The sequence below is a fragment of the Heteronotia binoei genome, chromosome 21 (genome assembly GCF_032191835.1).
Source record: "Heteronotia binoei isolate CCM8104 ecotype False Entrance Well chromosome 21, APGP_CSIRO_Hbin_v1, whole genome shotgun sequence".
NCBI lineage: Eukaryota > Metazoa > Chordata > Lepidosauria > Squamata > Gekkonidae > Heteronotia > Heteronotia binoei.
In genome coordinates, this window is record NC_083243.1 from 98,299,002 (window position 1) to 98,324,212 (window position 25,211).

Genomic DNA, 25,211 nt, shown 5'->3' on the forward strand with positions numbered 1-25,211 from the left:
CTGGAGGCTAGCCGTAACGATACAGTAATCAGAACGCGTCCAAAATCCACACTGAACCTCTAACGCGGCGGCGACTATTTTAAGAGACAGAAAACTCAGCATTGCCATCTGGAAGCATCAAAGTTGTCCGCTGGTTGGGCAGAGCAATCGCTGGAGCTGGCTGAGGTCTAATGCCACCGAATTGCCTCAAGGCTGAACTGGTCTGACGCGCCGAATTCCCTTCGCAAGAGAACCACTGAACTGCGGAGGGCAGGCCCGGCGGGAGTCCTCCCCTTTCCCCAATTAAGGCAGGGCAAAGCCGGGCACTGGCTGCGCGCTGACCCCAAAGATGGGGCGGGGGAGGGACTGGCAGCTCCTGCCGCAGATTTGGCTCTGGGAGGGATGTTTCCTCCTCTTGCCGCCGGCTAAGCTGGTCGCTCGCTCGCTGCTGTTGTGCAGTTTGAGGGGAGCGCAGGCAGTGCACGCGTAGAGCCGCTCAAGGCAGCAAGGCCAGGCAGAAACGGCGGGGGGACGTCACCCCTTGCTGCAGCCTAGGCGAGTGCAGAAAGGGCAGAGCGGCTGGGACCCTCGCCTACTTCTCCTTCCGCGCCCGCGGTTGGGGTAGGGCAGCGGCTCCGGCGCAGCTTCTCTCCGCCGCCTGCTTCTGTCTGCCTCACAGCCCCCACTGACGCGTCGGAGAAGAAGGAAGCGGGGGCAGCTTGTGGCTGGCACTGCAGGGAGAAGCGGGAGGGGGGAGACACGCCGAAACCCCGCCGCCAGAGCCGCGCGCCGGTCTCCTCCTCCGCTTGCCGCGCGTGCGTGGTGCAAGGGGGCCGGCGAGAGGAAGAGCTCAGCCCCGAGGAGAGAGAGGCAGAGGATGCCGCGGTCGCAGCTGGCGGGGACGGAGGAAGCCTGAGCTGCGGAGGGAAGATGGAGCCAGCGGCAGTGGCAGCAAGCCTGACAAGAGGCGGAGGGCCGCCGCGCCCAGAGTAGCTCCGCGTTTCAGAAGGTAGCGGACCAGGATGGGGTGGTGGGACGTGACGGGGTAGGGAAGGCGCCTTCCGAGCCCTCCTGGCACCCAGGCTACTGCCTCTGCGGCCAGCCTAGGTTGCGGGTGTATGCCGGGGGGGGGGGGGGGCGGGCGATGCGGCACGAGGGCAGCAGCTGGTCAGCGGGTGGGACTGGGACGGGATTCTCTTTGGGGCTCGCACACCCTGAGGCTTGGGTGATGCTTGGCATGACAGAAACCAATGGGAGTTGCTACTCCTAATCGGAGCGCACGCTCGAGGTTGTCGAATGCAGTTTAGCGGTTCGTGAACGCCCCGTAAGTGCGGTGTCGGATTCGCCTCCCAGGCAGGGAGTTCAGGAGGGAAAGAGACGAGTGACTTGTGTTTCTAACCGCTCTGTCGGAGAGTGGGTACCGCACGAAGGGTCGGTGGGGGGTGGGGGGGTGGGGTTGTTCTGGATTCATCAGCATTAAGTGGATCGTGAGAGAGGGTTCGCTTGCCTGTGCCTGGAAGGCTTGCTCCACAGGTATCAGGACGGGAGGGCGACTTTCGGTGTGTCATTGCATACACACGTGGCGATGACCGGCCCGCTGGAACAGGGCGGTTTATTATCCAAGTTCAGAAAACCTACTCTTGGAAAACGGGGCTTCCAGAAATCCAGGCACCCACCTCCAGCTTCAGTGAACTGGTACTCAAGGAAGAGTCTGCTCCCAAATTAAGAGTCAGGCAATGATTTGGGGGAAAGAGGCTGGTATGGATCATGACAAGTCCTGGAGTTCCACGGGGTAGGTCAGGCTCTGGCTTGGAGCACACACAGAGGGTGACTTTAGAAGTTCCATCTCCATCCTATGAAGTGGAAAGGAAACACTCGTGCGCAAGGTAGCTGAGCTGGAGAGGAGGGAGTTCGTGTTAATGGGTAGCAATGGTGCTCCTGCTCCTTAGTTCTTTCTCAGCACTGTTATCGTTGACTTTCCTAGGTAATTAAAGTAACAGCTGAAATCCCCAAACAATACTTGGATCAGTGGTTCTAATTTCTGTCTCTATGTATAGTCCTTCCCCTGGTGGGTTAGGATTTCCCCTACTTTCAATTCCAGAACAGCTCTAGTAACCACTCAGATTTATTTTGAAGTGGCAAGGAAGCACAATATGCACCTTTCAGTAATCCCTTTGTCAAAGCCTGGTAGCAGAAAAAAAAAAGCCAGCAAATATGCCTCCCTTGCTTGATTGTTATCCCCCATCACATGAAGTGACTACGCAATTATCATAAGTAGAGACAAATGTGCTAGGTTTCTTGGGTGTTTCTGGCTTTTTTTGGTGGGGGGGCAGTTTTGGATAAGAGAATTCAAGGTTTCATTTATATAACTGTATTTGTGCCCCAAATTGATCTGGAACATTACAAAGAAGTGAAAACTAAAGACTTTTTTCAGATGATCAATTTATAGCACAAAAATGAAGTAAAACTGGAGCTTTTGTTTGTTATGTTGCAGGAGTCCCCAACAAAGCCTGCAGGCACATTTGGAATTCTGACATGGCATGGTAGGTGCAGCAACAAAATGGCTGCCACAAAATGGCTGCTGCAAGAGGCGGAGCCAGCCACAAAATGATTGCCACAACTTAACTTCAGTAACACAGTCTAGATTCTTGTGCTGTGGTGGCAGCTGCCAAAACATTTTAAACAACCTGCACAGTCAGTTGACTCTTCTACAGTCAGTCAGAATCCTTATTGGGCAAAAGCCCTACCTGGCCTCACCTACTTCTTAAAAACACTTGTGGGAATCACTGTTATATGGCAAAAAATGTTTCTGTTTATGCATTTTATCCAGCATTTAAACTGCAAGATACTGTTGCATAGATGAGGCAAATCTCTTCCTCCACCCCCTTAGAAGGGGCATTTTAATTGTATGTGCTGTCTGGTGTGTGGTTGTGTGAAAGCACTTATTGGACAATATGTGTGACATCATCACTGATGATGACACTCCTTTCCTCATCCCACTACAAATTCTAAAACAAGAGTTGAACTTATGAAGAGCAGAGATGTACAGGAATCAAACCTGACCAATTTTGAGACAAGGGCATAGTCTCTCTTTTTCTCTCTTTGTTCTGGCAATAAGTTTTCAGACTTTGTCTTAAAACCCAGAGCAGTTCCAGCTCTCATACACATGTCTGTCTTGCAGTCACGCAGTTTTCCCCTTTAGGGAATGTGGTACAGATCATCTAGTCTCTGCTTAAAGTTAAGTGCTTCTACCAATGTGCAGCAAGTCTACCCTCCATCTGTTTATGTTTGGATTGGTTATTGTGCATTTGAATTATAACTTGCAAAGGCTAAAATGCATGAGCATGCTTTGAGCTGATATCTCAAAAATCCCTAAGGAAGATCTTGTACTAAAGAAGTCCTGAGCTTCTAATGGGTGGTTGCATATTCCAGAGGACATCATATCCCTAGGACCCCACCAACAGTATCCATTATTTCTTACCATCCCCTTACAGAGTACACTGCACCGTTCTTACCCCCCACCCCGATTTTGAACTGGCAACCTTATAGCCAAGGTGTCCACTGTGAAAGGAGAGGGAAGGCGTTATTTTTTACTTATTTATTTATTTTATTGGATTTATATCCCGCCCTCCCAGCCGAAGCAGGGTGGCTCACAACATTAAAAGCATTTACAATATAGAACAATGACTAATTAAAACTTTGAACAGTATAACAATTAAAACATTATTAAAACAATTTGGTGCTAATGTTACCAATATCCAGCCAAGTGTAAATGAAACTATATCTTAGCAGTGGGGAGGCTGGGGCAGGAAAGCTGAATATTATGATTTAGGCTCAGGCTGCTGAAGCAAGCATCTATTTGGTGAATCAGAAAGAAGAGTTTTGCTCAAAAGCTTGACTATTGATGGGTATTGAGAATAGCTGGTAGCTTTTCTGAAAAAGCTTTTGCTAAAGATACTCTCATGTGGATGCAAAGAATGAACTGTGCTACTTTGGTAGTGGGGAATCCAGATGGTAGGACAGAGAGATGGATATCAGGTGAAACTGCATGAGGTAGTTACAAACTCAGAGAGAGAAGATGAAGCAGATGCAGGCTAACAGTTGTATCAATGAAATATTCATATTCTTTAGGGCTGGGGTCTGGAACAAATGATTGACTAGTTTAGAATTACAATTATGGCTCATAAAATAATTCCCAGTTTCTAATAAGTATGTGTTTAAAATGACCAGTCCGAAGGGTTTAAAATGGGTTCCAGTACTGCACAATATGAAAAGTTTTCTGTCTGAAAGACCAACTATTTAACAGCAAAATGTTTTACATGAGTTTTTTAATCCCCCCCCCCTCCAAAGCAATAATGCTAATGTGGGGCTCACAGTTATTTGAAAGGGAGAGTCACTGGGCACAAAGGCATGCCTAGTCCTCCTTCTCTTCACTGATTTTACCTTACAAATGCTCCCCCTGGACAATTTTATCTTTTTCCTAAAATTGGATGGGAGAGCAATTGCAGGAAAGAGAGAGCATGTGAAGGATTTAGCCGTGGTCACCTACCTGTACAGGTGGGCTCCTGTGTTCCCAGTTAGTTCAGCACATGTGGGTTTGGGGCTTGCTGAAATAATGTTGAGTTTGGTTCTGTATTAGAACTATATCTGTTGCTGCTGTTCTTTATTGATGTTTTGAAACATGTTTATTTGGAAAATGAAAAAATTAATTTTGAGATGCCTCTTTGTGTGTGTGTGTGTGTCTGTATGTGTGTGAATCTAAGAAGTATATCTGCCAAAGTGCTGCAAAATACATTTGCTGTTTACACATCTCAAAGCCGCATTGCCATCTGATTTTTCTCACATTCCAAAGACATGTGCCTGTGCCCATTTTCTCACTGCCTCTCCACGTTTGCTTTCAGAATGTAAGCAGGGAATAATAAGATAGGAAGTGGTCTTCATGAAGCCTTCCATTCACTTGGCTTCACATTGAGAAATTTCCTGCATGTGTCCTCAATAGTTTCTACCTCCCTCTTTCCCCCTGTAAGTCTTCTATAAAGTGGGGAAAATGCTGCCAAATCTGTTTGTACAGCTACCCCCTCCTGGCATCATGGGCAGCTTGCCATCATGGGCAGTCACTCTGGTTCTTCCTTCCCAAAATTTATCCTCTTAAAGGACAATTGCTGTCCTCTAAATGATTTCCCTCGTTGTGTCTTTAATCCTATTGTCTACCCAGAACCTCTGTACTGTAGTTGGGTAAATACCCAGGTTGCAGTGTATCACAGAATGATTTAAACTGAAATAATCAGCAAGCAGCATTGCTTACAGCTAGGGCTTTTTTTGTAGAAAAAGTCCAGCAGGCATTTATTTGCATATTAGGCCAAACCTCCTGTCACCATTGTTTCACGCAGGGCTTTTTTTGTAGAAAAAGTTCAGCAGGAACTTGTCTGCATATTAGGTCACACCCCCTGGTACTAAGCCAGCTGGATCTGCGTTTCTGTGCATTTGTGCTCAAAAAAAGCCCTGTTTACAGCATAACCTCAGCTATACTAAAAGGGATGCAGTAAACAGTTGGGGAAAAAATTCTGAAATCATAATTGATGAACCTAGCAAAAGAAAAGCTGTTGGCATCATGAATGAGTTGCATTACATATACAAAGCTAAGAGATAACTCTTCAATACCATGATTTGCAAACCATTATTCTTAGAAATTAATTGGAATTATGGTTGAACTAGGAATAAGGCCTGTTGTGAAGAAAAATACAATGGGTTCTAGAAAGCAGCTCTTCCCACCCTCCCAAGTGAAGGCATTCACCCCTCCACCACCACTTCAAGGGGTATGAATCTCTGCCATCTGGAGAGCAGTTGTAATTCTGAGTGATCTGCAGCCCTCACTTGGAATTTGGCAATAGTACCCCAGAGGAAGTGGCTGTTTGGAGGTTGGAGTGTATAGCATTGTACCTGTATGAGGTCCAATCCCTCCTCAAACCCCATCAAGGCTCCTCCCCTTAAATCTCCATGATTTCCTAATCTGGAGTTGTCAACTCCATTTCCTTCCCCTCTGCCCCTCTGACTTCAGCTTTCCATCCATCCCCCTTCCCTGCAGCCTCTACCCAGGAGAAGGAAAGTCTTTCTCCACAGTGTGTGTGGGGGGGAGGGGGACAAAAGCAGCTTACATCATTCTCCTCTCCCCCCTTTGATCTGCACAACAACCCTGTGAGGTAGGCTAGGCTGAAAGTCTGTGACTAGTCCACAGCAAGAGCCCCTCTCGGAAGCCCTAACTCCTATGCCATCCTCAAACTTCACCACAGAATATCCAGGAATTTCCCACCAATCTGGAACTGGCAGCCCTAGTCAGGACTGGCCCCAATGAGTTCTCCCTCAGAGGCCTTTAGTGATATGTTTCAGTCCAACTGTGTCTCTTTGATAATGTTGTTGCTCTTGAGCACAGGACTTCAATCTCTCTCTCTCTGTCTGTCTTGGTTTCCCTCCCTCCCTCCCTCTCTGTATCTGGCCTGCTGCCAGGGGACACTATTCCCCCCCCCCCCATCTCTGGCTGTTTCCCTTCCAGACAAGGAGAGGGAGGAGCTCTCTGCTAATCAAAGGAAGCCCTTCTCTGGCAATTTCCCTCCACCTTCCTCCCTCAGCCAATCAAGGGAAGGGTTTCTTTTTCTCATCTGTGAAACAGTGCATCAGGTGGCTCAGCCAATGGGAGAGTAGGGAGAGCCAGCAACTTCCAGAACCAAGGTTGGTTGCCGTCTACTGACAGAATCAGCTTGGCTGGCTAGCAATAGCTTCTCAGGCAGGAGAGAGGAGCAGACTCAACCAATGGTATGCAAGTACTCTTGACTGATAGTTGGATGGGCCAAAGGTTGATGCAACGCAACCCCAAGCAATGAGAGAGCTTGGTATTGCCAAGTGAAAGAGCTTATATATATATAGGATTATCTTCATATGTACAGGACATACCCTAGGAACTTTAGTCTCACATCTTTTATCTGCTGCCCCCCCCCTCCAAAGGCAACCTAAGATGCCCCATTGTCTCGGGCATCAGCTGATCATTGTAGATGTGTTGAGTTATAGTACAGATTTCATCCTCAGGCTTTATCCAGTTTGGTGTAGTGCCAGTTTAGTGAGAGCCAGTTTGGTGTAGTAGTTTAAGAGTGACAGACTGTAATCTGGAGGACCAGGTTTGATTCCCCATGCCCCCACATGAAGCCAGCTGGGTGAGCTTGGGTCAGTCACAGTTCTCTCAGAGATCTTTTAGCCCCACCTACTTCACAGGGTGTCTGATGTGGGGAGAGATAGAGAGAGAGAGATTGAAGTCTCTGGGACTCCTTTGGTTAATGAAAAGCAAGGTTTAAAAACTTTCTTTTTTATGCCAGCTGTGCCCCAGTTATTTGCATGATACTTCTGTCTTCCATAGAAAATTACAGTTGATAGTCTCTTGGACAATATAATCTTGACTGTTACGGGTGTTGAGCATGTTTATATACTAACTCTAGAACTCTTTCCCCAAAGAGACTTGCTTATCATCTTCTGTTGTTGTCTATAGTTTATCCGTCCATAGGTAGTAGAAACAAGAGACCAGTGGCACTTTAACCACTAACAATTTATTTCCCTAATACTAAATGGCCAATAATATAAAAAGGGCTCATACCCTGATCCTTGCCATGTTTACTTAGAAGTAAGTGACATTTGTTTCATTGGGAGGTACCCTTACAATGAAATATGTTTAGGATTGTATTTCCATCCATAATCACAATTCCACAAATGAAGGCATTTTTGTTTTGTCTGGCATTTATTTCCTCAGTGATCCTTCCTTTCTACCATATGTTTTGTTGATTTTATGTTTTTGTATGTGCATTTTAACTTGTTTTTAATTGTTCTAATGATACATTTTTGTTTAAGTTTAATGGTTTTCAAAATGTATGCATGCTTAAATATGCTAGCAGCCTTAGGGGCCCTGATGAGGGCAAAAGGGTGGAATATAAATTTTAAGAATAAATAAACATCTACCACAAAATGGACTGCTAGCAATCAAGAACTGTATCCCTGTCAGCAACACAGCAAATTGGCTACCAGGTTTTGCCAGTCTGTTCTTACCCACCATTCCTTCAAATTTGGCAACAACCTATATCTGCAAATTAATGTCATCTGCTTTAATAAAAAGCAACGAAGAAGGACAGATTTGGGTCCTGCAGTTTGAGGAGTTTCTCCATACCATTACATGAAAGCCATACTGGAAGTGTAAGAAGCTTAAGATTTTTGCTTCCTGAGGCATAAGCGGGCTCTGGTCAAACTGGAAGACATAAAGCTTCAGAACCCTGCAGTGAGATAACCAGATCTGCATAGCTATTTGTCTCCCTGCATACACTCTGCTTCCACCTCACCCCCTCTTTCCAACACCTCCCATGCATTCAACATGAGAAGTCTGGGTCAGTAGCCTGGACAGATCCCTCCCACTCCCCTCTGGCTGCAGAACATTTTCATGGCTAATTTAGAAAAACACTTCCTCAGTTCCTATCCATTAATTCATCTATTGTGCTAGTGATTTATTTATGACATTTTTATCACCTGGTCACATAGGAAAGGAAGCTCTTGAGAGATTCCACCAATACTTCAATAACTTTTATCCTGCCTAAGCATGGACAAATCCACACAACAGGGCAACTAGAATTATTAAAGGGCTGGAACACTTTCCCTATGAAGAAAGGTTGAAACGCTTGGGGTTCTTTAGCTTGGAGAAACGTCGACTGCGAGGTGACATGATAGAGGTTTACAAGATAATGCATGGGATGGAGAAAGTAGAGAAAGAAGTCCTTTTCTCCCTTTCTCACAATACAAGAACTCGTGGGCATTCGATGAAATTGCTGAGCAGTCAGGTTAAAACGGATAAAAGGAAGTGATTAACATGTGGAATTCACTGCCACAGGAAGTGGTGGTGGCCACAAGCATAGCCACCTTCAAGAGGGGTTTAGATAAAAATATGGAGCAGAGGTCCATCAGTGGCTAGTGTGTATGTGTGTGTGTGTGTGTGTGTGTATATATATATATATATATATATATATATATATATATATATATATATATATATATATAATTTTTTTGTTACTGTGTGACACAGAGTGTTGGACTGGATGGGCCATTGGCCTGATCTAACATGGCTTCTCTTATGTTCTTATGAGCAGATCAACAAAGCTATACTGGTACCCAGAACCAGCTTATTACATGACAGACCCAAATGAGATAACAACAGAACACCATCAGTTGTCATCCACAGCTTGCAACTTGAACCAGCCCAGCAAATCACCAGAGATTTGCAACCCATCTTGGGTAATGATCACCTTCTCATGCAGGTTTTGGGTGGCAGACCTTACCACTGCCTACTATGTAAAATGGGTTACTTAACAGAGACACAAACCAGGTACAAGCCCTGCAACAAATCCACATGCCAACCTTGTCCCCACATACGCTTAGCTAATATTATTACGGAACATAATAGCATTGGTGTACCAGCCTGTGCTCATCCACTTGCCTTAACTTCATCAACAATGCCCTTCTGCCCTACACTGGACAACAGGATAGCCCCCCCTCCTCCAATAAATGGATTCAAATATGTCATTATATACTATAGCTGATTTAATGGTGATTATTCTCCAAAAGAACTTCATGAGGTTCCAATGTGAGATCACTAAATTGGAATTAATTAACAAACTCAAGACAATACACACACACACAGGCTTAACAGGGACCTTGATTTCTTGTCTCACTGTAGATGCTAATAACTTGCATATCCCACTCCTTACAGTTGTTAATCTGTACCATTATCTTATTTCTTTGTGCATTTCTATTTTAATTGAATCTTGTTTTACACCAGCATCTCTTTATAATGTCTCTCCCTATGACTTCTTCTGAGTAGCTAACTGAGCCTGATAGATGTACACTTATATGCATCTGAAGGAGTTAGCTTTGATTCACAAAAGTTCACAATGAAATTATGTCAGTCTTCAAGGTGCTACCGGATTCCCTTTTTTGACCAAACTAAAGTAAAACTCAACTATGTAATTTAAAGAAGGGTGCAAGAGAAAATCTTTAATTGCATGTGCAATCAATACATAAGAGTAATTTTAAACTGCACAGCAAATGGGAGGGGGTTGTATTCTGGCACCAGTATATTCAACAGGCTTGATAGAAATACAGACACATTGAGGAAAGAAGCAAAGAAAGATGAAGAAAATGGAAGTCACACACTATAACAGTAAAGGAAACCTTGGATGGAGGAAATCCGGCAGAGGTAGTGCTCTGCGTGACACTTGTCAGGCTTGATATGAGTGAAGATGTGCTCTTCTGATCAGTGCTACTGCATTAGACCTTTACTCTTCTGGCAAGAGATACAGCCAAAACTTTTTATATTCATCCTGGAATTTGATACAAAATGTAATATTCAATTGATGCTTTCACACATGCTAAATAATACAGTTTCAAGCCACTTCAGCAATCATTTGCAAGTGGATTTTGCCATTTCACACAGTAAAATCCATTTGCAAAGTAGACTGAAAGAATGTTATTTAGTGTGTGTGTCCATACAGTGCAGACCTAAACAGTTACACCTTTCTAAATCCATTAAAGTCAACTGGTTGAGAAGGGTGTGATTCTACTTAGGACAGAACTGTTACAGAACCTTTGCTTTCAGTTACCCTTTTTCTTTCCATTATAAAACAACTAATACAAGAATACTAGACCTCATCCCACACATACCACTGATCACACTGATGAAGCTTCTGAGTCCCAAAAGTATTATATTTTCTGAAAGTAAGCAGCTTCACAAGGCAAGAAGCTTCATCTGTGAAGAAGGAGCCCTGGACCAGTTCAGAATACTAATTTTTATAGATTTCTAGAGTTATCCCTAAGGACAGCTAGCTGCCACACATGATAGGGTTCACACAGTAGTCTTACAGTTTTAGAACAATGTACAAGATCACCCATGCACATGCCCTCTCTAAAACCATATAATTTTTTGTTAGTACATTCTTGTTACTTTTAATCATAGCTATGAATATCAGAGTTAGTCATTACAACTTAATCATACATGTAATTCTTTTTTAGCCTTTAAGAAGGATGCTTTTCATATCATCACTTTGTTACTGGCTAAGTTGTTACCACATTCAGCCGCTTCTGGCTTCCCAGAATTTAAGAGATAACTATGTATTTTATATATTACTTTTTAAATTAATTTATATCCCATCTTTCCTTCCTAATGTGGACCCAAGATGGCTCATCATTATCCTTTCCTCCATTTTATCTATATAAAAATAGATCTTACATTTTATTTTGTGTGTGTGTGTGTGTATCCCTTTGTTTTATATACTTATGCTATGTTTTATATGTTTATATTCATACTTATGCTATGTTTTATATGTTCTTCCAAAACTCCATTCTTTATTTAACCTGCATACTGATCTAATCTCTCTAATCTGAGACACTTTATTCTCTCTGTAACATGTAGAGTTACCTTTTGGTGCCAGGCCAACTCTGGCCCTGGCCTGCAGGAATGCCTTCTATCTTTTTAGCCAAAGCCAGCAACAGCTCTTCTGTATATTCCTTGCTAGATCTGTGACATTGGGCATCACTTTAAAAGACTTTATGGTGCTTTCCTCAGTTATGTATGGCCTTTGCTGGAAATTTAAACAAGTTTTATAAAGTACCAAAAATACCTAGACTGGAATTAACTTTTTTAATTTAAAAATTTATCAGATTATAACTGTTTATGATATCAAATATTCTCTTCCCACAACACAACATATTCCCTTCTATTTCTCTTTTTCATCCCTACCCATAAATAAGCAGAAGGAAAATCATTTGTGTATATCAAGGGATGGGCAGAGTCTTCAGTAGCTATTCAGAGATAGCTTGTTTGTTAAATGCAGTTTAGTTGTTTGGTAGCTGGGTTTTGTTACGTTAGTACACAAAGGATGGAGTCTTCATGTAATGCTTTAAAATGTTTACATTATTTTAACTAGTTCCTACTCTAGATCCTCTTTCTCAAAACATCTCCTCTTAAGGAATGATTACTATCCTCTAAATAACTCCTCTCACTCTATCTCCAGCCCTACTATCTATCTAGCACTTCTTGTACTTCAGTTGGGTAAATACTTACCCAAATCATATCAAGGGATATAAACCATCTTGAGAAGCCAGGTCTTGATCCTGCCACATTCTTAAAACTGTTCAGAAATTATTGCTTACCAGCCTCCAGGTGGGGCCTGGAGATCTCCTGCTTTTATAATTGATCTCCAGCTGGCAGAGATTTGCTTCCCTGGAGAAAATGGCTGTTTTGAAGAGTGGACTCTATGGCATTATACCATACTGAGACCTTTCCCCTCCCCAAACCCCACCCTCTCCTGGATCCACCCCCAAAGTCTCCAGGTATTTTCCAACACAGTCCTGGCAACCATAGAGATAGCCAGTTTGTTAAATGCAACTTATTTGTTGACTAGCTAAGTTTGATTCTGGAGGTACACACAGGATAGTCTCCATGTAATGCCTAAAGAGAAATGTTTTTTCTTTTTCAACATTCCCAGTTTGATTTCCTCCTTTTCTCCTGGATAGGCATTGGTAGGGTTGCCAAGTCCAATTCAAGAAATATCTGGGGACTTTGGGGGTGGAGCCAGGAGACATTAGGGGTGGAGCCAAGATCAAGGCTGTGACAAGCATCATTGAACTCCAAAGGGAGTTCTGGCCATCACATTTAAAGGGACTGCACACCTTTTTAAATGCCTTCCTTCTGTAGCAAATAATGGATAGGGGCACCTTCTTTTGAGGCTCATAGAATTGGACCCCCTGGTCCAATCCTTTTGAAACTTGGGGGGTATTTTGGGGAGAGGCACTAGATACTATACTGAAAATTTGGTGCCTCTACCCCAAAAAACAGCCCCCCCCCGAGCCCCAGATACCCGCGGATCAATTCTCCATGATTTTCTATGGGAATAAGTCTCCCAGCAGACATTCCCCTCCCCTCCCCCCGCTTTCTGATGACCCTGAAGCGGGGGGGAGGGTCTCCAAACCGGGGGATTCCCTGCCCCCACCTGGGGATTGGCAACCCTAGGCATTGGTGTCTTTAGCCAATAATATGAGCTATTTTCCCTTGCTCAAAATCTTCTCAAATATGCAACAAATGGAGCTGTGTCCAAGTCTTAAATTCTGCCTTTAAAATCTATTATCTCCCCTGTCTGCAAGGAAGCAGCGTTTCAGCTCCAGAAACAAAGTTAACATTCAGTAAGGCAGTTAACACAAGTGGTCAAGCTACAATTTTATCACTTCTAACAGGCTTCCCCCCCTTTTTTTATAATGCAGTAGCTTCATGTCTGTCAGAAGAGCCTATTGAAAGAACAAAGAGAAGAAGATAGCCTGACTCCCTAGTTAGACAGTCAATACTGCCAGAAGGTTATACTGAGCTCTAGGATGCCTCTTTTCCTATATGTTGTCATGATCATAGGCCTAGTGCAGTCTACAGGCTCCAGGGAAGCCTGTATTGGAGTAGTAAAAGGGCCTACATTTCCCAGGATCGCTTCTGAACCTCTGATTGGGTGGGCAGCAGTTTTTGAGGGCAAACTTGCCCAGTGGAGACCAGAGGGTCAGGACCTGGAAGGAAAAGGCCAAACTAGAGTGGGGGAAGTGTTCTCTCTGGAAAGGCTGCAGTCAGAAGAGTTCTCTCTGAACAGGTGAGTCTGTTGGCTTTAGGGGAAGGAAACATTTAGTTAGTCTCATCAGGGCTGTTATTTTCTTTGCATCACCTTTACTGTTTCCACCTTTCACTTTTGCATTAATTAAAATTCACTTGTTTATTCTTGAGCACTTTAATAAAATTATTGTTGTTACACTGCCTGAGTCCTCACATCTCTTTGGTCACTGATAGAGATACTTGCTGAGAAGGAAGACACAGGTTGGGTGGGTACTTTGGAGACCCAGTTTGGTGTAGTGGTTAAGTGTGCAAACTCTTATCTGGGAGAACCAGGTTTGATTCCCCACTCCTCCACTTACAGCTGCTGGAATGGCATTGGGTTAGCCATGGATATTGCAGGAGTTGTTCTTGAAAGGGCAGCTGCTGTGAGAGCCCTCTCAGCCCCACCCACCTCACAGGGTGACTGTTGTGGGGAGAGAAGATATAGGAAATTTTAAGCTCCTCTGAGTCTCTGATTCAGAGAGAAGGGTGGGGTATAAATCTGCAGTTTTCTTCTTCCCAGAGTGACCTATATCAGAGTGGTGGCAGCCAGCAGAAAGCCCTCCGTGGTCTCCTCCTTGTGACATATGTGCACATCCCTGGGGGTCAAGCTTTCTTGCCAGCTCTACACTCTGTTCCTGTCTCCCAATATTAGATTTGCAGAGGTACTTTATATATAATGTTAGTCACCAATGGGCATGGAAGTGTAGTGAAAAACACTCCCGGACACCCCTCATATGTGATGTTTAGCACTGGCTGATGTAGTAGTTTGATCCAACAGGGAAAAAAGGAATTAATTGTTACCTTCCAAATCAAGTGAGCTATGACATGGGATGGCTGGCTACCGGAACCTCTCCTGTCTTCATGCAGATGGCAAAAGCAGCAGTGAGCTCAGCACAGCCCCTTATGGCACCAGTGTCTGGAATGTATCCCCTCTTACCATTTGCTGTCAGTGAATGTGTAATGTATAGCTGCCCCATGATGCACTTAAAACTGCATGTGGCGGTTAAATATAGGCATGGGAATCAACTAGTAATTTTTTGCCTTTGTGGGTAGTGGTGTGTATACAGCCATGCAGTTCCTCCAACAGAATGGCATCTTCATTTGCAAAAGAGGAGCTGATGATTTCCACCTATTCCCCCTTCCACTGAAGACCCCCACTTTGACACCTTTATTGTCCCTGAAGATCTGCTGAACCCAAGGAAGAAACTTTAGGAGGACTCAGTGGTTTGCAACAGGAGGGGGAAGTGGGAAAACCGTGTTCTGCAACGTCTACACCCATATGCTCATGTCCCAGGACCTAACATGTTTTACTGAAATTAACTACAGATGCTAGTTCCTCTAACTTGGACAGTACTACAGACCAACTAGTGAGAAGACCTACATTGAACAGGTTTATGTTCCAGATTCCTACGCGACTTTGCAGGATAAGAATACCATTGATTTAAAAGTTGCTAGCAGGAATTGGTGGCTGTCCTTTATGAACAGAAGTTACCTGGATAAATGCATTAATATGCATCTTTTTGGTCACAGTCCAGCACTGATTTTGGACATGCTTCCTTGTGACTCCAATCATATGCTTCCATGCAGTCTTGAAGTAACTCCTAGACACACATGCCATTCAGTTTCCAAATGGGGTCTGCTGCTAACTATTTGCATAGTGGCTGAACTTTGCTTTATATTAAGGCCTTTACATCCCCCTGTCTTACAGTCAAGCAAGGCCAGGGACATGGGCCGGCATCTAGTGAGTAAAACACTGGATATTGACTTTGGAAGATTCAGGATTATGATTTCATGTCATCAGTGGGAATTACTGTTGTGGCCCTGAGCAAGTTTTTATATCCCATCTTCAGCTCCCCATTGCATAATGGTCAAAACACTAATACTTCACAGGTTGTTGAGAAGCTGAATGAGACAATAGAGGAAATGTGTCTGTCTTTTCTGGGTCAACAGGCTTGGCTGGTCAATAAACTAAAATATCAGTAGTTAACCTCAGGAAAAGAGCCATAAGCTTCACAGATAGAAAAGCAGGAAGCTAATAAAGTATTCCAATGTTGTTGAAAGACACCCATCCTGAATTTGAAAGCAGTGCATTCCAGTTTATCCAGGCAAATGCAGGATGTCCTTTCCCTTCTTCAACAGATATCATTTAAATTCACACCATGCACATCAGTTAAATAGTTTAACACATTAATTTCATGTATCCAAAAAGTCTTTTCTGCTGTAGTAAATATAAGTTTATGGTAAACAGGAGACTTGCTTCCATAGAGGTTTCACATAAATAGGCTGCATGCAGTATGAGGATGATACACTGAGACTTAGATATGGTGATATGAACATCCTGGTGTGACAATAACAGGCAACTTGATACTTCTGACAATTGAAGTGGTGGGACCTACTGGTAAACATACTGCAGTTAAGTCTCCTAGATGCTGCAGTAGCTGTGATGTCAGGTGAAGGAGTTTGAATCGTGACACTGGAGTGGGCTTAAACCATGTTGTGCCTGTGTGTTCCTCTCTGTGTACATGACATTACATGGAGTTTGTGTCTGCTGTGTATGTGTGTCAGCTTGTCAGAGGTGGCCTTTTCCGTTCTTGTTTCTTTAGTATCCTAAATCTCCCAGAGCTTTTTGCTATTGACAGTCGTGTATAGAGCCAGCCCCAAAGTCCTGAGTCACTGTATTGTTTCCATGGAAACAGGCTTGTTCATTATAATCTGTTTTAGGGGTAGTACAGATGCTGCTAGGAATTGGGCAACTGCCAGAATAATATTGATTAGAAAGAGGAGGGGTTTCTTCATGTTGGGTGAGGGGCTCATACTCCATATGCAAATCTCTCAACAACTGCTGCAAGATACTCTTAGATGAGTTTCTTCCTTCTCAGAAGCTGTTATGATTGTACGCAGTGTGTATGTACGAGCACCACTCTCTCACACACATGCCATTCAGTTTCCAAATACACATCTTAACTCTGCCATTTCCTTACCTCACCTGTTGCTATGAAATCTTCACATTCTTCTTGTCACAGTTGTTATCACTTGCAACAAGGCACAGTGCAAGCACCATATATAGTAAGGTTTGAAGGGACCAAGGAGAATGAAGCTAATAAAAGTATTAGCTGCTGCACATCTTTCCAAGAGTAGCAGAATTCTTTTTTTCAAGCTCTCCCTGAAGCTCATAAAAATAAACTCAAAGGTTATCAGGATAAGTCAGTATCAAGCCTGGGTGACAACTTGGGTACTACTACTAATACATCCTCTTATAGTTTTAGAAATTTTTCTATCGGCTCCATAGAAAATGGGTAGGAATTCCTTCCTAGTAGGGAATGCGGACAGTGTTGGAGTGAAATAAGGCAATGCAAATCTACCCAGAAAGCAAACTTAAGGCAATGAATCAATAAGAAATGTGACATTAATCTAAAATTACTGAAAAATAGAAATAGTAGAATCATCAAATTACAGAGTTGGAAGGGGGCATACGGGCCATCTAGTCCAACCCCTTGCTCAATGCAGGATCAGTCTAGAGCATCCCTGACAAATGTTTGTACAGCTGCTGCTTAAAGACTGCCAGTGAGAGGGAAGTCACCACCTTCCTTGGTAGCTGATTCTATTGCTGAACTTTTCTTACTGTAAAGAGGTCTCTAGGTATTTCTCAACCTAGAGTTGGCAACCCTAAACTTACCCCCAGAAATGCTGCTTCTGGAGGAAAAGGGATTCCCAGGAAAAACCTAAGAAGAGAGAAAGCTGTCTGTTGTGGAAGGGGGAAATCAGTGAAGATCATCCTCCTTCTTTCAGTGGAAATCTTCCACTGGATCCAGCCCAATATTTTCTACAGCAACCATGAAATGTGAAGGTGAACTCTGCATAGGAGGAGGAACAGATAACTGATTCTTTTCATCTCTCTTGCAACCATGTGATGGGCATTTTGGGGCTGTAGGGTCTATGCCTTCAGAAACTGAAAAATGCAGGGGACCAGGAGGAGCCTTCTACTGGCTGTCACCACTCTGGTACGGATCAGTCTGGGAGGGCCTAGAGCACCCACCCAACCTCTGTGTCTTCCTTCTTAATAAACATCTTCTATCCATGACTGAAGAGATGTGAGGACTCAGGCAGTATAAAAATAAGCTTATTGTAAGTGCTCAAAAACAAACAAGTGGGTTGTAACTTTTAGTGCAATAGTGAACATTAGGCTTCCCAATCCCCAGGTCCCAGCGGGGGATTCCCTGGTTTTACAGGCTTCCCCCCTCCCCCAGCCAGCCGGCCGGCGGGGGAAGCTCCACCCCCATAGCCATTATGCACCTCCAGGAACGATTCCCATAGGGAATGATGGGGAATTGATCCGTGGCTGTCAGGGGCTCTGGGGGGGCTGTTTTTTGAGGTAGAGGCGCCAAATTTTCAGTATAGCATCTAGTGCCTCTCCCCAAAATACCTCCCAAGTTTCAAAAAGATTGGACCAGGGGGTCCAATTTTATGAGCCCCAAAAGAAGGTGCCCCTATCCTTCATTATTTTCTATGGAAGGAAGGCATTTTAAAAGGCCGCTGTCCCTTTAAATGTGATGGCCAGAACTCCCTTGGAGTTCAATTATGCTTGTCACACCCTTGCTCCTGACTCCGCCCCCAAAGTCCCCAGATATTTCTTGAATTGGACTTGGCAACCCTAGTGAACATGGAAAAACAGCAAAGGTGGTACAAAGCAAATAAAAAGCCCTGACTATAAGTTCCCTTCGTCTAATTCCAACTGAGCCACCACTCTTTGGATGAGGGAGTCTCATGACTTCAGCCTTCTCTTCAGCTCAGCCTTCCCAGAGAGACAACTCTCCTGACCGCAGCCTCTCCAGTAGGGTTGCCAGGCCTGTGCTGGAAAATCTCCAAAGGAAGTTTAGAGTTTGCATACGGAATCAAAAGTTAAAAACATAGTTATATAGACAAAATACACATTTATTACAAAAACATGAAAACCTTGCAGGGCCCCAAATGAAGTCTCATAAAATAAAGTGACAAAAACCCAAAAAAGAACTATATAGGACCTGATGTGTTTTGACTTACAGAGGCCTTCTTCAGAGGTCAAATAATACAAATTACCACACACAACTAAGTCCCTGTTTCAGTTTTAAGGCAGTAAACAATATACTGTAGAATCCAAAATGGAATGTTCCAATATGGAAATGAATGGTACAAACAAATTCATTGAGAGGTGTCATGATTCTAGGCCTAGTTAGGCCTACAGGATCCAGGGAAGCCTGTGTAGGAGTAGTTACAGGGCCTACAATTCCCAGGATGCCTTCTGTCTCTCTGATTGGGTGGGCAGAAGTTTTGGAGGAAAAACTCACCCAGAGGGGTGGGCCAATGTTCCCTCTAAGCTGGGGATTCTTATAGGCAAAAATTCTACTCTGTGAGCTGCTAGCATTAAAGTTGTGAGCATGCCTACATTTGACTATAGGGTTGCCAAATCCCTTCACCGCTGTGATGGGGGATGATTTGCATGGGGGACATGATGACATCACCTGGAGTGACATCATTGTCACGTAGTGCTGGGGATTTGTGCTAAAAACTCTATGGTACCATAGAGTTTTGCTGTGAATTCTAGAGTGTCCTCATCAAACTCTTCATCTCAAGGAAACCGAAGAGACGTCATCACACAGGCCATGTTGCACGATGACCGGGTTCTTTGGGGGCGGGGATTCCCCCGGTGGCCTGTTTCATGCTGGCGGGTTGGGCCTCCCAAACCATAGGATCCCCCCCCCCCCCCCGGCAGGAGTTTGGCAGCCCTATTTGACTATTGTTTAAATGTAGCCTACTTTGCAAGGTTGTTGTGAAGATAAGACAAAGAAAGAGAAAACAATGGAGAGCACTCTATAGTTCTGATTCTGTGAATTTAGTCAGGTTAGGGATGAATCAGCGCTCTGCTCTCACGGCCCTTTCTTACATGCCCAGTGTAATGCTGGTCCCCACTTGGGGTTTAGGAAGAAAATTTCTAGACTAGATTGACCCAGGGATCCTGTGGTTTTTTTTTTTTTTTTTTGCTTTCCTCTGGGCATAAAGCAGGCATCACTGGAGGAAGGAAGGGGTAGTTGTGAATTTCCTGCATTGTGCAGGGCATTGGACTAGGTTCCTTCCAGCTCTGTGCTTCTCTATTTACTTAAAGATTGTTTCATTTTAATGAACAGAACAGCAAATGTGAAGTTAGATTTATATATTGTCTTTGTAAATTCTGGGTTATTGGTTAACTATAATCTTTTTACAGAAATGCAATCATTGAAGGAAAAATAAGGACCAATCCTTTTTTGTAGATTATGAATGTGCCTGTCATATTAGCATGCTTCATACAAAGTGAGTGTGTGGTTCACAAGCAAAGGAAAGATTCAAGTTATTCTCCATCTCACCTACAAAGCATGAAAAGTATAAGGAGGGCCTTATAACCAAGGATGTATATAAACAAATCACCAGTGCTTGTAGAGGAAAAGTTAGGAAAGCTAAAGCTCAGTATGAGCTTAGGCTGGCCAAAGATGCTAAAAACAGCAAAAAAGGGTTCAGAGTAAGAAAAAAAGCAAGGACATGGTAGGCCCATTGCGAGGGCAGAAAAGTGAAATTGTAACTGGTAATTAAGAGAGGGCAGAACTGCTCAATTCCTACTTTTCATCAGTCTTCTCTTCTGAGGGGAATGGTGCTCAACATGGCAAAAACAGAACATATAAGGAGGGTATGAAGTTCCAACCTAGGATCATCACAGGGGTAGTACATAAACAGTTTCTTTAAATGTAACTAAGTCCTCAGGGCCAGATAAATTGCATCCAAGGGTTCTAAAAGAGCTTGAAGATGTAATTTCTGAGCCTCTGGCTAATATTTTTGAGAATTCTTGGAGAACAGGAGAGGTGCCGGAAGATTGGAGGTGGGCAAATGTTGTCCCCATCTTCAAGAAGAGGAATAAAGAGGATCCGGGTAACTACCGACCTATCAGCTTGACGTCTATACCTGGAAAAGTTTTAGAACAAATCATCAGTCAGTCAGTCCTGGAACATTTAGAAAAAATGGATGTGATTACTAAGAGCCAGCATGGTTTTCTCAAGAACAAGTCATGTCAGACTAACCTGATCTCTTTTTTTGAGAAAGTTACTACTTTGCTGGATCAGGGGAATGCTGTAGACATTGTTTATCTTGATTTCAGTAAGGCTTTTGATAAGGTTCCACATACTATCTTTGTTGACAAGTTGGTAAAATGTGGTTTGGATCCTGTTACCGTTAGGTGGATCTGTAACTGGTTGACAGATCACACCCAAAGAGTGCTTGAGAATGGTTCCTCATCCACTAGGAGAGGAGTGACAAGTGGAGTGCCTCAAGGATCTGTCCTGGGACCTGTTTTGTTCAACATCTTTATCAGTGATTTGGATGAAGGAATAGAGGGAATGCTTATTAAATTTGCAGATGATACTAAATTGGGAGGGCCTGCAAACAGAAGAAGACAGAAACAGGATACAGGATGACCTTGACAGGCTGGAAAACTGGGCTAAAACCAAGAAAATGAATTTTAACAGGGATAAATGTAAAGTTCCGCATTTAGGTAGGAAAAATCCAATGCATGGTTATAGAATGGAGGAGACTTGTCTTAGCAGCAGTATGTGTGAAAAGGATCTAGGAGTCTTAGTGGATCATACGCTGAACATGAGTCAACAGTGTGATGCGGCGGCTAAAAAGGCAAATGCAATTTTGGGCTGTATCAACAGAATTATAGTGTCAGATCACGTGATGTGATGGTATCGCTTTACTCTGCTCTGGTAAGACCTCATCTGGAGTATTGTGTTTAGTTTTGGGCACCACATTTTAAGAAGGATATAGACAAGCTGAAACGGGTCCAGAAGAGGGCGACAAAGATGGTGAGGGGTCTGGAGACCAAGTCCTATGAGGAAAGATTGAAGGAGCTGGGGATGTTTAGCCTGGAGAGGAGGCATCTGAGTGGTGATATGATCTATTTGATCAAGTACTTGAAGGGCTATCATATAGAGGATGGTGTGGAATTGTTTTCTGTGGCCCCAGAAGGTAGGACCAGAACCAATGGGTTGAAATTAAATCAAAAGAGTTTCCAGCTCAACATTAGGAAGAACTTCCTGACAGAGCAATTCCTCAATGGAACAGGCTTTCTTGGGAGGCTCTCCTTCCTTGGAGGTTTTTAAACAGAGGCTAGATGGCCATCTGACAGTAATGAAGATCCTGTGAATTTCAGGGGAGGTGTTTGTGAGTTTCCTGCATTATGCAGGGGGTTGGACTAGATGACCCTAGAGGTCCCTTTCAACTCTATGATTCTATTTATGTTTATGTGCTACTGCATGTACAGATCCCATTGTGCCTCTTATCAGTACTCTTCAGGCCATCTAACCTATCCCTTTTAGTCCTCTGTTCCTAGATGACTTTTAAACTGTCATGTGGCTTTGTAGAGAAAGAGACATTGGATGCTTGAGATCTAGTTTCAAGTCTAAGCTATGAGCAAACCTAATGTTTCCTTTTCCTGACCATAATGCACAGTTACATTTTAGATGGGGAGGAGCCTAGATTAAAGGGGGGGTGGAATGATCACATCCCAAGTCAAAACAAGCAGCAAATTTCTGAGGATTATCTAAAATGAAGAAGCCACTAGGAGGCTGAAGTTGGTTCCTTATTCTTGATCCTTATTCATTCCTTATTTGTATCTTATTCATTAATTCAACCAAAAACACTGAGGAGACTTTTAACCCCAAAATAAGGTCCTTATGTATTCCTTAAGTCTTCTTGCAGTGGATTCTCTCTTACACTCACACACAACTAGTCCTGCAAGAAACTCGGGATGCATACAGATGGGGTGAGTGTGCCAATATACTTTCTATTCACAACAGCTCTATGGGGGTGTTAAATGCTCCAGGTCACTAAGTGTTATGGACTAGAACCAGAATTTGAGGACTAGAATTTGGGGCTCCTGGGTCCAATTGACATGCCATCCACTGCACCGCATTGGGACTTTCTGGCCCTGAGCAGCTGCACTGTCTGTGAAATGTGTTCTTCCCTTTCCCTACACATCCTAGCATTTGCAAAAAAATTCTACAGAATCCAAATTTTAAAACTGGAACATATTATAAAATAATTAGATTTTTAAAATGCCACCTTTATCTGCCTTGCATAGTGTTTTCTTCTTTCAGATTTCTGAATCTGGTATTTTTCATACCCTAATCCAGCCACCTTTATGTTGCGCAGTAGGTATTCTGGCACTATTGTATTCAACTAGGCTGATTCTCTTGTGTTGCAGATACTAAAGCAACCTGTGAAGAATCTCCATGAAGGTGACCAGCCATGCAATGTTCCTGGAAGGCTGTCCTCCTACTTGCTTTGGCCTCTATAGCTATCCAGTACACAGCCATCCGCACCTTCACCACCAAGTCCTTCCACAGCTGCCCTGTACCCAACCCAATGAACTGCAGCCTGAATCAGGAGACTGAATCAGCTGACAGGCTTTGTGATGAGAGCCCCACCTTTATATATAATATTTCCAAGAAGACACATGTCCTCATCTTGGCCACAACCAGAAGTGGTTCCTCTTTTGTCGGGCAGCTCTTTAACCAACATTTTGATGTCTTCTATTTATTTGAACCCCTTTACCATGTCCAGTACACTTTGATCCCAAAGTTGACGCAGACCAAGGGCTCCACAGATAGGCGGATCATGCTGGGAGCTGGCCGAGATTTGCTGAGGAGCCTCTACGACTGTGATCTCTACTTCCTGGAAAATTACATTAAGCCCCCACCGGTGAACCATACAACAGACAGGCTATTCCGCCGGGGAGCCAGCAAGGCACTGTGCTCCCCACCAGTTTGTGAAACACTGACAACCATTGATATTCCGCTGGAGGAAGGAGACTGTGTGAAAAAATGTGGCACCTTGAACCTAACACTGGCAACTGAGTCATGCAAAGATCATGGGCATGTTGCTATCAAAACTGTCCGGGTGCCTGAGGTCAGTGACCTTCGGGCCTTGGTAGAGGACCCCAGGCTCAATCTGAAAATCATACAATTAGTGAGGGACCCCAGGGGTATCCTTGCCTCCAGGAGTGAGACATTTCGAGACACTTACAGACTTTGGCGTATCTGGGATGGCACAGGCCGGAAACCCTATAACCTGGATGTGACACAGCTCACTACTGTCTGTGAGGACTTCTTGAACTCCGTTTCCACTGGGCTAAACCGGCCAGCTTGGCTCAAGGGCAAGTACATGTTGGTAAGGTATGAAGACCTAGCTAGGAATCCTTTGAAAAAGACAGAGGAGATGTATGAATTCCTGGGCATCCCCATGGACAGCAATGTGGAACGATGGATACAGAATAACACAAGAGGGGACAGGTCTGCAGCCAAACACAAATATGGGACTGTCCGAAACTCAGCAGCAACTGCCGAGAAGTGGCGGTTCCGCCTTTCCTTTGAAATTGTGGCATTCACGCAGAACGCCTGCCAGCAGGTGTTGGTCCAACTAGGTTATAAACTGGTGTCCTCTGAAGAGGAGTTAAAGAACCTTTCCATCAGCCTTGTGGAAGAAAGGGACTTCTTGCCCTTCTGGTAACACAAACATTAGGGTTTCGTATTTTAAATCTGATACGAGCCATTTCCTAAATGTTGCCTTACTCTCCCTTTCCCCATTTACTCTTGAAATTTGCACTAATTCTTTAATGGGAGTCTCAAAAAGAGTTAACATGAAGAAAGCATCTCCTTTCAGACTATGGTATGAATTATGAGTATTGGGTACCTTAAAAACAAATTAAAGAAGCAAACTGTGGATGGGTAGCAATGTTTACAAATCACACTCACACAACAATGTATAAGAGGAAAAAAAGTAACCCTCAGGTTTTTCCACACTGAAAGGCACCTGGGGGACTATACTTTTGCACTGTTTACTTTTACAATGTAAGAGGTAACTATAAATATATACATATATATATATGTCTAATTTATGAATAGTGTTGTCACTTCCCACCTAACTCTTCTTGATTATGAGCAGGTTTTACTGTTAGCTGAATGTGGAATATCTCCTTGTTTTTAATCTTGTTTTGATATGTCTGTTTGAGTCATGTTATCAGGCTGGTTGCTGATCATGGTTTGTTTAGTAACACCTATGACATTTCTTTGTGCCAAAAAGAAAAAAAAATGGTTTGCTGAACAGCAGCAATGGACTCTTAAATGCTTTATCTCTGTGTTTTCTGCAAATAAGTAGTTCAATAAAATCAATTGTTCCTGGAGGGTGAAATTCACCAGGCCAGTCTCAATGACCATTTACTCCGGACAGATATGAATGCCTTTAATTGATGTGGCAAACGTACTTGGGGGGGTGGAATAGGACAGGAAATAGTTGCACCTCTAAAAGTTCATGGGTGGAGGCAGGAAGAATGGTGGCTAGTGCAAGTGTGTTATCTGTCTGCAAGTGACCAAAAGCAGTAGCCATTCCAGAGGCAAGGTAATATGGATTCTAATTTCCTGCCATTTTGATATGTAATGAAATATAATTAATTAAATCAGAACAACAA

The 25,211-nt window shown here is 43.5% G+C and overlaps 1 protein-coding gene across 1 annotated transcript; it reads left to right on the plus strand.

Annotated features, from left to right (window-relative positions):
* Nucleotides 1-736: 736 nt before the first annotated feature.
* Nucleotides 737-24,938, plus strand: CHST1 (carbohydrate sulfotransferase 1). Its single transcript, XM_060262555.1, has 2 exons — nucleotides 737-988; nucleotides 22,950-24,938. The coding sequence occupies exon 2, from the start codon at nucleotides 22,994-22,996 to the stop codon at nucleotides 24,251-24,253; it is 1,260 nt and encodes a 419-aa protein (XP_060118538.1). The 5' UTR covers nucleotides 737-988; nucleotides 22,950-22,993; the 3' UTR covers nucleotides 24,254-24,938.
* Nucleotides 24,939-25,211: the final 273 nt, after the last annotated feature.